General features: G+C 41.2%; 1 protein-coding gene across 1 annotated transcript in view; it reads left to right on the top strand.

The window, feature by feature from the left end:
• Positions 1-214: 214 nt before the first annotated feature.
• The window catches only part of Lypla1 (lysophospholipase 1), a 30934-nt gene continuing 18724 nt past the window's right edge, over positions 215-12424 (top strand). Inside the window, exons 1-2 of the mRNA XM_090338822.1 lie at positions 215-391; positions 1349-1380. Coding sequence (XP_090194948.1) covers positions 323-391; positions 1349-1380 — 101 coding nt within the window. The 5' untranslated portion in view covers positions 215-322. The remainder of the gene's footprint in view (positions 392-1348; positions 1381-12424) is intronic.

The following is a 12424-nucleotide window of genomic DNA, read 5'->3' as shown; positions in this document are numbered from 1 at the left end:
GGGCCGCCGCCCGAGCATGCGCAGTCCGGGAGCGCAGGGCGGGCGCAGGTCAGCTCGGGCCGCGCTCGGGGCCTGGGAGCAGCCACGACATTGTGACGCGCGCGGGCGGCCGCGGGGGAGGGGCGGGGCGGCGGGCCCCGGGAACGCGCGGAGCTGGCGGACCGCGGCACGGCGCCGAGTCGGCGCGCACGCGCCTGAGCGCGCGCCCGGCGGGGCGGGCCGGGACTCGGGGGCCGGGACTCGCCGCTCGCACGCCCTTGGCCCGCGGCCGGCGCCCGCTTCTCCCTTCCGCTTCCGACGCGCTTGTCTGCTGAGCCGGTGGATGTGCGGCAATAACATGTCAGCCCCGCTGCCCGTCGTCGTGCCCGCCGCCCGCAAGGCCACCGCCGCGGTGAGTGGCGGCCTGTGGGGCTCGGAGGGGCCCGGTGGGCCCGGCGCGGACGCTCGCGCCGCGTCGCGGTCCTAGGCCCGGGGTGGGGGCGGGCGGAGGGAGGGCGCGCCCTTGCCCGCTCGGGTGGGTGGGTGGGTGGGCGGCGGGCGGGCCTGGGCGCGCGGAGGCCCGGCTGGGGGCGCGGCGCGGCGGGACGCTGCGCCCCTGCCCCGGGGCCTCTGCATTGCGGTGGCGGGGACGCCGGGCTGCGGACCCCCGCGTGGAAGGCGGCTGGGCAGGGGCACACGTGCAGGCGAGCGGTGCGCGGGCTGTGGGGGCGGTGTGCCCGAGGGTCGCGCCTCACCCTCCGTCCTCAGTGAAAGAAGTTCAAGGTTTAGTGTATTTTGGAAAACAGAAAAATAATGCTGGCCTTATGGGAAACTTCGCTATGAACTCTCAAACTTTTCCTCCCGAAAACCCCTTTATTCTGTTAGGAAAAAAAAAAAGTCTGTATGTGAAACTTCGGTGACTTGAAACAAGCTGGTTTTCTTAGAAACATTTGAGGATGTCTCAGTGGGAGCTCTAAGGGCTAAAATGCCATCCACAGGAAAGATCTTAATTATCTTAAAGGATTGAAAGGAAAAGTAGCTGGGCGTGGTAGCTTCTGCCTGAGATCCTGACACTGGAGAGCTTGAGGCTAAGGGACCACCAGTTCCAGGCCAGTAGGACTACATGGCAAGTCATTATCTTAAAAGAAAAGGGAGGGGGAGGGACAACCCAAAGGTTGATTCGCGTTTTTTTTCCCTTTTAAAGAGTGTGTACAGATCAGTTCCCTGATCCAACATAGAATATAGCATTCTGGAATGCTGTCCTAGGTAAAGAATTTTCATTCCACCTTATCCAAAGCTACAGCAAGTAACTGTTTAGTGTGGCCTTTTTTAGACATTGCTTTTTATTTTTTTCTCCCTTCTCTTTTAGGTTATTTTCCTTCATGGACTGGGAGATACTGGGTAGGTGCCATTATTAATAACTCATGAAATAGGGTCATGTAACCCTGCTTACTGGTCAAAGGTTTATGTTTAAGAATGTTGAACATGCGTAAAGATTTCAGTGTTAAGATAGCAATCTTTTCTGCTTGAGAAACTCCCAGAATTTATCCCCTTATCTTGAATATCATTTTTCAATCCTCTTTCTGGAACATTTATAATTTGTAAACTACTCTTTGGTTACTTGGGGTATTGCATACCAGATAAGAATGTTTGTAGAAGATATGCAAAACTGCTTTCCAGGGGAGTTAGAATTTCAGAGCAGTTTGAGAGGGATTAGTTTGATTTCCTTCCCTTCCTCTCTCCCTTCCTATCTCCCTTCCTATCCCCCGCCTCTTTCTTTCTGCCAGTTGTGGAGCTTGAACTCAGGGCCTGCATGCTGTCCCTGTCTTCCTTTTTGCTAAAGGCTAGCACTTTACCACTTGAGTGATTGCAACACTTCCAACGTTTTCTCTGATTTATTGGAGATAAAGGAATCACGTCTGTGTATACATTTATTTATTTGAAATAGGAAAGAGGAGGGGTTGGGGGAGGGAAACAGGGACAAAAACATGAGAAGGTGTATCAGTGTGTGTGAAGTAATGCTCCTACTATCTGGCAAATATAACTGTAACCCCTCTATTACAATAAAAAAGAATCTCACCAACTTTCCCACATGGTCTAATTTCAAACTTAATCCTCAGATCTCAGCCTCCTGAGGTGCTAAGATTACAGGTGTGAGCCACTTACCCCAGAAACTAGTTGATTTCTGAGGAGAAATGGCAGCAATTTAAGATGTGCAGAGTTCTGGATTAGGTGATACCAGAAGAGAGATCAGTTGAAAGTCAGAGGGAGAGGCTCATTAAACATTTTATTTTGCTTTTGCAATGCTGAGAATGAAACCCAGAATCTTACATGTTCTGAACAAACCTTTTTGCTATTAACTATATCCCAGTCCTTTATTAAACACATTTTGTTATACTGACTTTGGGTTGTGACTTTTCTGTTGCTTGTGGGCCATGAACTCAGGGCCTGGGGACTGTCCCTGATCTCCTTTGCTCAAGGCTAGTGCTCTACTATTTGGAGCCCCAGCTCCACTGCTGGTTTTTTAGTGATTTATTGGAAATGAGTCTCATGGGGACCTTTTTGTTCCAGCTTTCTCTAAATTGCAATACTCAGGTCTCAACCTCCTGAGTAGCTAGGATTACAGACATGAGTCCACTAGTGACTCATGGCTTGTGATTTATTTTTTATTCAAGAGGTTTCCATATTGACAGGCTTTTACTTTTGTATTTAAATTCATGATTATGTTTCTAACTTAGGTAAAGCTTGAATGTCCTTAAAAGTTGCAATCGGAAGAAACAGAAGGACAAGGAGTTTGGCCTAGTGGCAGAGTGCTTGCCCAGCATGCACAAAACCCTGGGTTTGATTCCTCGGTACCTCATACACACACAAAACTGGAAGTGGTGCTGTGGCTCAACTGGTATAAAGCTCTAGCCTTGAGAAAGCCTCAAGACAGTGCTTAGTCCTGAGTTCAAGCCTCAGGCCAAAAAAAAAAAAAAAAAATTAGAGCCAGTGCCCAGGCCCAGAATTCAAGCCCCACAACTGAGAAAAACAAAACAACTTTATTGAAGATGATTTAAAATGAGGCATTCAGTGGGGACATGGCAGTGCAAGCAAGGGGATCACTTGAACCTAGAACCAGCCTGGGCAGCATTGTAAGACCTCAACATGAAAAAAAAAAAGGATGGATGGATGAGCATTGAACTAGATTAATCATTTCAGTTACTAGCCAGACTTCACTGTCTTAGCTTTGAAGATTAGATGAGATTAAGTGTTATGGCTGTTCACACAGGCTAGATGGGGTATGTCTTTTTCTTTTTCCTAGAACTGTGATTTCAGATCACAAGGCTGAGGATTGGAGGCAGGGCCTCAGTCTTGTTCGACTTGCTTGCGCCACTGGCGCTCTGCCACTTGAGTCCAGCTTTTCTAGTTATTTTAGAGATAGAGGTTTGTAGACTTCTTTTTTTTTTTTGTTCCTGGCTGGATTTGAACCCAGAGCACAGCCTCATCGATATTAGGCATGAACAACCAGCTCCTGGCATAGATCAGTTCTTAAGAGTTACTTCTCATATTTTATGCCACAGTAAGACAAGTAAAGAGTTTTAGAAAAACATTATTATGCTTTGTCAGTTGGTTAATCTGATAAAAATGACAGGTTTGTTTTACAGAAAGGACCAACTTAAATAGTAGAACCTCTGCTTTTACCAAACCATGCTTTGTTATGCCAGCCAGGGAGATGCTTGCTACCTTATAACTTACCCATTAGAATAGTTTCCAGACTTGAAGGACCAGTCCAAATAAAAAAGTTTCGGTGCAGCCAGACTCTCTGTAGATTCCATGTAGCTAGGTTCTGCAGTCTGAAGAGCGAAATGATGAGGACAATGAAGATGAAATTAAAAGGTATCAGAAGCAGTCATGACGTCTGACCTAAAAAAAATTACCTAAAAAAATTCAAGGTCTCTGATTGTAAAAGTATTATGTAAGCTATCACTAAAGAGAAGCTTATTCTAGATTGGTTCTATGAATGCATGATAAAACTCACAACAAACCAGTTTAACAAGTGACAGTTCTGCAGTGCCCTGGGTTTAATCCTCAGCCTAATGACCCCTTCCCAGAAGAAAGGTTTTAGAAAGCATATGTGACTAAATGATACTTCAAACCCTGTGAAATTAATAGTTGAAGAAATACATTTATTGTTTGAGATCCGTTTTTCCCTCTAATAGCTTTTATTGTGATTTGGAAAATATTTGTATTGTAAAAAATTTTCAAAATGCCGCTATGCTATAAAGCAAACAACTTGAAATCCCACAGCCCAAAGGTAACCTATTTAATTTATATTTAGCATTTAAGAAAATTTTATTTTGAAATATTTACAAATTCATAGGTGAGCTATAAACAGATTTCTTAGTATTCTTTACTTAGATTTACTAATCTATGTACTTATTGAATGCAATCTATGTTTGTGTACCCCTTGAGGATAAGTTGTATATGTGATTGCTTACTTTCTGAACACTTTAGTATGTATTTCTTGTGTGCTATGTAAGTTATGTAAATTATATATAAATTGAGTGCTATATGATTATTTAAGCAAGTCTCATATAACTATGGTTTTAAGTTCAGAATATTTAATATTATCTCACACAGTGCATATGCAAACTTTGCTGGTGTGTCAGTAATATCCTTTGTAGCCATCCCATTACCTCTTGGGATCCAATTCCCCATCACACATTGAACTTAGTTGGTCACATCTTCTTATGTCTTTTGATGTGGCAGAATTTCCCAGCGGAAATGTTGTTCATCACACTGGCATTATTTTCAGAGAACATTTTTATCTTTAAGTTTAGATTTATTTGAAGCTGGGCACGGTGGCTCATACTTATAATCCTAGCCACTCAGGAGTCTGAGATCTGAGGATCAAGGTTCAAAGCCAGCTGGGGCACAAAAGTACCTGAGACTCTTACCTCCAATTAACCTCTAGAAAACGGGAGGTGGGGCTTGGCTCAAGGGTAGGGTGGTAGCCTTGAGCTGAAGAGCTCAAGGACAGTGCCTATGCCTTGTTCAAGCCCCATGACCCACCAAAAAAAAAATAGATTTATTTGATATTGTTTCATGACTTGATGAATTTATACATTTTTGGTATGAATGTTATATAAGTGATAGGTCCTATTCATTGTATCATTTCAAGGGAATGAATGATGTTGTTTTTCTTGTTTCTGGAATTAATTTGGGTTGCTTAAGATGGTACTTTCAAGGTTTTCTATTGCAGTTATTTTTCCTTTGTAGTAGAGCAAGTTGTGGTGAGGTACTTTGAGATTACATAAATTGTTCTTCATCAGACTTGCACTTAGAATTTTAGCAACTATCAATGAATATTGCTTGAGTCACTTATTGCTGTGATGAGATTTTCTGACTTTTATTAGATAGAAAAATTAATTAGTTTTTGCTCAGTATTTTGGGCAGACTCAGACTTAGTGGATTATATTCCACTATGATTATGTTTTAATTTCTTTTACCTTTTAAAATAACTTCCAATTTATATGAAAGTTACAAAAATAGCATTTATAGCTCCAGATTATTTGATTTCTTGAACTATTTACAACTAAGTTGCAGACACATTGCCTCACTACTCCTTTTTAGTGAAGTATATATTTTCATATATGAGGATACAGATATTCCCATGAAGTCACAATATGACCATCTGTCTAGAATTTAGTACTGATCTAATTTTACCATCTAATCCAACATCTCTCTTCCCCACCTTCCACCTTTTCCCCCCCAGTTTTGGGGCTTGAAATCAGGGTCTGAGCACTGTCCTTGGAATTTCTCAAGGCTAGAGCTCTACCACCGGAGCCACAGTACCACTTCCAGCTTTTTCTATGTATGTGGTACCGAGGAATCAAAACCAGGTCTTTGTGCATGCTAGGCAAACACTCTACCACTAGGCCAAACTTCCAGTCCAACACATTTTTTTAAAAAATATATTTTTATTGTAATTAATAGAAGGGTTACATGATATTTGCCAGATAAATGGTGCCTTAATTCCCACACATTGATACCCTTTCACATGTCATGGTCCCCATTTCCCTTCCCCCCTCCCCCACCCCTCACCGGTCCAACACATTTTTTTAAAAATTTCACTCAGTAGTGTTCTTTATCTCTCCTGAATCTAACCTGCCATCAGGTGTTAGATTCATTTATCGTATTTCCTTATTCTCTTTCAGTCTGGAAGCTGTCTTTTTTTTCTTCCATATATGTTTTATTGTAATTAATAGAAGGGTTACATTATATTCACCAGATAGGAGGTGCATTACTTCATATACATTGATACCCTTTCTCATGTCTTGGTCCCCACATTGATACCCTTTCTCGTGTCTTGGTCCCCATTTCCCTCCCAATACCCCCGCCCCTCATCTTGTTTTACCCCCTTCCCTATCCAATTTCAAATAACCAAATAAGCATATATACAGTATATCACATAACAAGGTGAAATACTGTAACAATGTGAGATAACCAAGGGACAGCAAAAGAGATGAGAGATAACATAGGACATTAAGGACAACAATCACTCATTATATGGCTTTTGTTTCTATATCCTGGAGGTCCTTTCATTTAGCATTATACTATATGACCTTATGTATCTAGGTTTTGCTCTTTCTATTTCTTTACAAATGGGGCAATGTCATTCTTTCTGACAGCAACATAGAATTCCATTGTGTATAAATACCACATCTTGTTGATTCACTCACCAACTGAGGGGCATCTGGGTTGGTTCCATATCTTTGCTATGGTAAATAGTGCTGCAATGAACATCATTGTGCTAGTGGATTTAGTCTGTCCTTGTTTCTGGACGATTGAGTAAATGTCAAGTAGTGGAATTGCTGGGTCATAGGGGAGCTCTATGTTTAGTCTTTTGAGGAACTGCCATACTGCTTTCCATAGTGGTTGAATGAGTTTGGAAACTGTCTTTTGTAATAATTGATGTTTCGCAAGCATACAAGCTAGTTACTTGTAGAATGTCCCTTAGTTTGGGGTTTATCTTATGATTTGTGCCTTTCTAGTAGGAACAACACATGTGTATCATATAACAGAGTGTGGTAATTTTTGTTTCATTGTAAGTGACCTTATATCTTTTCTCTTCTAGTTAAAGTAGTTGTATTATCGTATTTGTGACCAAAGTACCTGAAAAAAGTGCCTTTCTTCATGTGTCTGGAGAGAATGCGGTGGTGGTGGTAGGCTGATCCCCACATCTTGGTAGATAGGAAGCAGAGAAAGTGAATCTAGAAAGGGGCCGGAGAAGGATTTGCTCCTTAAAAAAGCACCCCTGGTGACCTGTTTTCTCTAGATAGGTCCTACCTCCTACCTTTTACCACTTGTAGTGGTAAAGTGGTAAGTGGTAAAGTGGTAGTACGATTCTACCATTCCCCGCTACTCATTATGTTAGAGCACTCTGGATGTAATTGTCTCTGCAAATACCATCACAAACATCCCCAGAGGTGTACTTTACTAATGGGTAGTAACAAAGAATTTGTAGGACAATACCATGATATTAATGAAGACAATTATTTTCTTGCCATATTTTCACCCTTGGATTTAACATACACTAATGGTTGAATCTTCTTGTGATAGTTGCACAATATCTTACCATATTTAAATGTAGAAAGATAAAATTATGACTTTTGAGCCAGGTGTCAGTAGTGACGCACACCTATAATCCTAGCTATTTAGGAGACTGAGAGCTGAGGATCACTATTTGAAGCCAGCTAGTGTAGAAAAGTCCAAGAGACTTCTGTCTCCAATTGACCAACAAAAGTTTGTCTAGGGGTGTGTCTCAAGTAGTTGAACAGGAATCATGAACAAAAAAGCTTGAACCCACGCTTGAGGTCCTGAGTTCCAGACCCAGTACTGGCATACACAGAACACAAAGTGATTTAAAACATTAAAAACATTTTTTTTCAGGCAGGGGAGTTTGGCCTAGTGGTAGAGAGTGCTTGCCTGGCATGTACGAAGACCCAGGTTCCATTTCTTGCTACTATATACATAGAAAAAAGCTGGAAGTGGGGCTGAAGCTCAAGTGATAGAGCTCTGGTCTTGAGAAATTCCAAGGACAGTGCTCAGGCCCTGAGCTCGAGCTCAAGCCCAGACCTGGCCAAAAAAAAACAACAAAAAAAATTTTCTTGACTGTTTTTGGAGTCTGCAGTGGGACTGAGCCTGTTTCTCTTACTTGTGCATGTATATATTCATTTAAAGGTTTTAACTCAGTACAGATTTTCAGATACTTATTTTATTCTGATGAGGATTATAGTCTGTTGCTTAAACCTGTCATTTATTTTGAGGCTAGAATTGTCTCATACTTGGCCAGTAGGAACATGTTTCTGCTGTTCTCTTTTGACCTACTACCCCACACCCTGTTACTTGAGCCTTTTTACTTTCTGGTGCAATTAAGATCTTTTCCAGGCCAGGAATATGGCCTTGTGGTAGAGTGCTTGCCTAGCATGTACAAAGCCCTCAGTTTGATTCCTCGGTACCACACACACAGAAAAAGCCAGAAGTGGTGCTTGGGGCTTAAGTGGTAGAATGCTAGCCCTGAGAAAATTCAAAGACAGTGCCTAGGCCCTGAGTTCAAGTCCCAAGACTGGCAAAAAAGGAAAAAATCTTTTCCAGCGTTTCAGTCCTGGCCTCAGCCTTTTTTGTTTGTTTTAGGAGCCTTGGTTCCTTTAGGTAGAGAACAGTCTGTAGGAACCAAAGATGTTGGATGTTGTATGCACACATTGTTTCAGTTGTTTCTTCTGGGCCTTCAGAGGACAGAACAAAGTATATGTGTACACATGCATCTTTGCCAGTCTTGATCTTTATACATATTAAAAATCCTTTGGGAAAGAGGGAGGAGGAGGGAGAAAAAACCCACTAATTTTGAGTTTATCTGAGTGGGTGACTCATATGTATAATCTAGCTACTTAGGAAGTTGAGATCTGAGGCTAGACTTTACCTAATTTACTATCAGAACGTGGCATGGCTCAAGTGATTAGAGCACCATATGTTATAGAAGAAGCTTAGCAAGAGTTTAAGGTCCTGAGTTCACTCTTTAGTACTGTCACCCTCCAAAATACATTGCATTTACACTGATTTACTCCAATTAGAGCCCACTGTTTAGTGTTTATTATAGCCTTCCTACCTTCCATTTTTGTAGTTTCATGAGGACTTTGGTTCCTAGTCTTGCAGTCCCGGTCAATAGTGTGGCTCTGGTATGCCTCCTTCTAGCTGCACTAACCCATAGTAATGCCTGGTAGAAGAAGCTTCTGAAAGCTCAGGTCCAATTAAAGGGATAAGGAAAGAGGAAGGGCCAGATGGGAAGCTTAGTCTTTTGTATGCTCTGACTTTATATACAACCTGGGAATTTGTGGCCAGACCTTTTCATTTTGAGGATAGTGCAAGTGGGAAAGAACATTTTAAGGATAAAGAAGTTATTTCCTGGATCAGATTTTACTGACTAGTCAGAGTAAGGATTGGAAATAAGGGTCCAGACACTGGTGGGTCACATTTGTAATCTTAGCTACTCGGGAGGCTTAGGTCTTAGTCAGATTGAGCAAGAAAGTCTGTAAACTCAATTCTACCAAAAAGACAGAACTAGAATTGTAGTTCAGGTGGTTGAGTACCAGTCTTTAACAAAAAAAGGGACAGCACTCAGCCCTAGTACCTGTGCACATATGTCCGTGTGTGCACACTCACACATACACACCATAAAAACCTCAAAAAAACTAAAATAAGAAAGGCCTGAGGGTATATTGCTCATGTGGCAGAGCATTTGCTCAACAAACAAGGAACCTTGATTTCTTCAAACCTCAGAACAGTAAAAAAAAAGAAAAAAAATCCAGTTTTCCTTAAAACCACACCTATTGTTATTAAAGAAAAAGGTATTTGAAGAACTGTTTCTCTGGCCTAGGGATGTTGACTACGTACAGTGGGAAAAGCTGGTTTATGTGGTTAAAACACAAATACTTAAAAGAGAAGTACCTTAATCTCAGGGGAAAAAAAATAAGCAATGAACAATTAGTATTAATACATGTGGGATTATAACTTTGGGCACAAATAGAGATAGAATGATGAGTAATTAAGATTGAACATTTTTTAATAATTTGATGATAACTCTTCAACAATCTCTCAACCCAGAGAAGTCAAGAACTAGTGAGTAAACCAAAAGAAGTCTGAACTAGGGTCTATACCTTTAGGCTACCAAGGAACCTTTTCTTTCCTGAGTCCTGTTAGCCTGTGGAAGCTAAAGTGCAGAGCCAGAGATGAAATGTATGCCTCTCATCGACTTCTTGGGACCTGGGGATCTATAGGGATAATTTTGTAGCCTTTTCTATTGTTCTTTTTTTGGGGGGTTAGTCCTGGAGCTTGAACTCAGGGCCTGAGCACTGTCCTTGGGCTTTCTCAAGGCTAGTAGTCTACCACTTGAGCCATAGCACCACTTCCAGCTTTTTCTGTGTATGTGGTACCAAGGTATTGAACCCAGGTCTTCGTGCATGGTAGGCAAGCACTCTACCACTAGGCCATCTCCTGCCCCACCTTTTCTGTTCTTGATGGAAAACATACCCCAGTCTTGCCTTAGGCTGTGGACCTTACCAGTATAAACCCAAGCTTTTATTTTATTTATTTATTTTTAATTTTCAATCTAAAGGCTATGTACATATATACGAGCTATAAAAGGTCATAAGAATTTAAAGGCCAGATATAATGAGTGATTGTTGTCCTTAATGTACTATGTTATCGGTCATCTCTTTTGCTGTCCCTTGGTTATCTCATATTGTTACAGTATCTCACTTTGTTATCTGATATATTGGATATATTTGTATTTGGATATTTGAAATTGGATAGGGAAAGGGGGAAAACAAGATGAGGGGTAGGGGTCGGGGGAGGGAAATGGGGACCAAGACATGAGAAAGGGTATCAATGTATGTGAAGTAATGCACCTTCTATCTGGCAAATATAATATAACCCTTCTATTACAATAAAAAATATATGGGGAAAAAAAGAATTTAAAGGCCAGCAGTATGAAATCTGAAACCCTTTTATATGGAGAAATGGTCAAATGTTTCATGTGTTAAGAACAATTCTGAAATTAATATTAAATTTAAAATATTTCTTGTTCTGTTTTATATGTTCACCATACGTTTAAATCATTAATTCTAAATGAATTACATAAAATGATTTTACTTTGTAAAACAGAAGGAAATAAAATTGTCATCCACCTAGCCAACCATGTTAAGTCAAGCTCTTATGTTTTAAGGAATGTAACTGAAACCACATTCCATTCAGAGTCTAATAAATAGCTGGACAATTGTTAAGTAGCTGTTCAGTCCCAAAGCTATCATTAACTGAAATAATACCATGTTGTTTAGGGCTTATTTAGTTATCCCTCGGGTCATTAGCACAAATCCTGAAATGGAAAATACACTAGTGATACTCTTAGAAATTGAAATGGATAGAAAATAAAATGACATACATAAAATCAGCATTGGTAGTGGCTATGGAAATAACTTTTTATAATTGACTATACTGTAACATTACAAATAGATTTTATTTAATTAATTTTGTAAGACAGGGTCTTATTATTAGTTCAAGGCTCTGTCTGGCCTTGAACTAATAATCTCCCTGTCTTAGCTTCCTGTGCTCTAGATTACAGCTAGGATTACAGGTGTGAGCCACCTGTAATCAGGTGTGTACTCAGCAGTGGTTTGTATGTTGAAAAGGTCTGACTAGACTTTGGGGCTAAAGACCAAATTCTAGGGATTCTGGTTACTTGCTCCAACATGTAAAATAAGAGAACGAATTGTGATAAAAAGGGGTACATAAAGATTTATTTTGGCCAGGTGCTAGTGGCTCATATCTGTAATCCTAGCTGCTCAGGAGGTTGAGATCTGAGGATTACAGTTCAAAGCCAGCCTGGGCAGGAGTGTCCATGAGAATCTTATCTCCAAGTGAACCACCAGAAAACTGGAAGTGGAGCTGTAGCTCAAAATGGTGGAGCCCTAGCCTTGAACAAAAGAACTCACAGATAGCAGTACCCACGTCCTGAGTTCAAGCCCCATGACTGACCAAAAAAAAAGGGAGGGGGGTTATTTTGCAGTATGGGCCCTCTTCGGGAAGATCTTCCTAAGTACATGAAATTTAAGCTTAAACAGAGGAACATGGAGACATAGAGCCAGAGGTACGTATCAATTTTGAAAACAGTCCAGTCACAGATGTGGTCAAAGATACAATCTGGGTGCCCATTTTAGAATTGCTCAGTGAGAGCCTGGTCATAGTAAGTATGTTGTTTTGGTTGTAGTTTTAACTCTTGTCACAATATGTTTATCCGCCAATCCTGTTCAGGCCTTTAGAAGTGGCCTTGGTGGACAGTGGCTCAGAGCAAAAGAACATGTTTTGTTTTGTTTTGTTTTTTGTTTTTTGCCAGTCCTGGGACTGG

Source organism: Megascapheus bottae, chromosome 9 (genome assembly GCF_031878675.1).
Source record: "Megascapheus bottae isolate mThoBot1 chromosome 9, mThoBot2.hap1, whole genome shotgun sequence".
NCBI classification, from domain to species: Eukaryota; Metazoa; Chordata; class Mammalia; order Rodentia; family Geomyidae; genus Megascapheus; species Megascapheus bottae.
The sequence above is the reverse complement of the archived record's forward strand: the minus strand, read 5'-3'. Positions and strand labels throughout refer to the sequence as shown.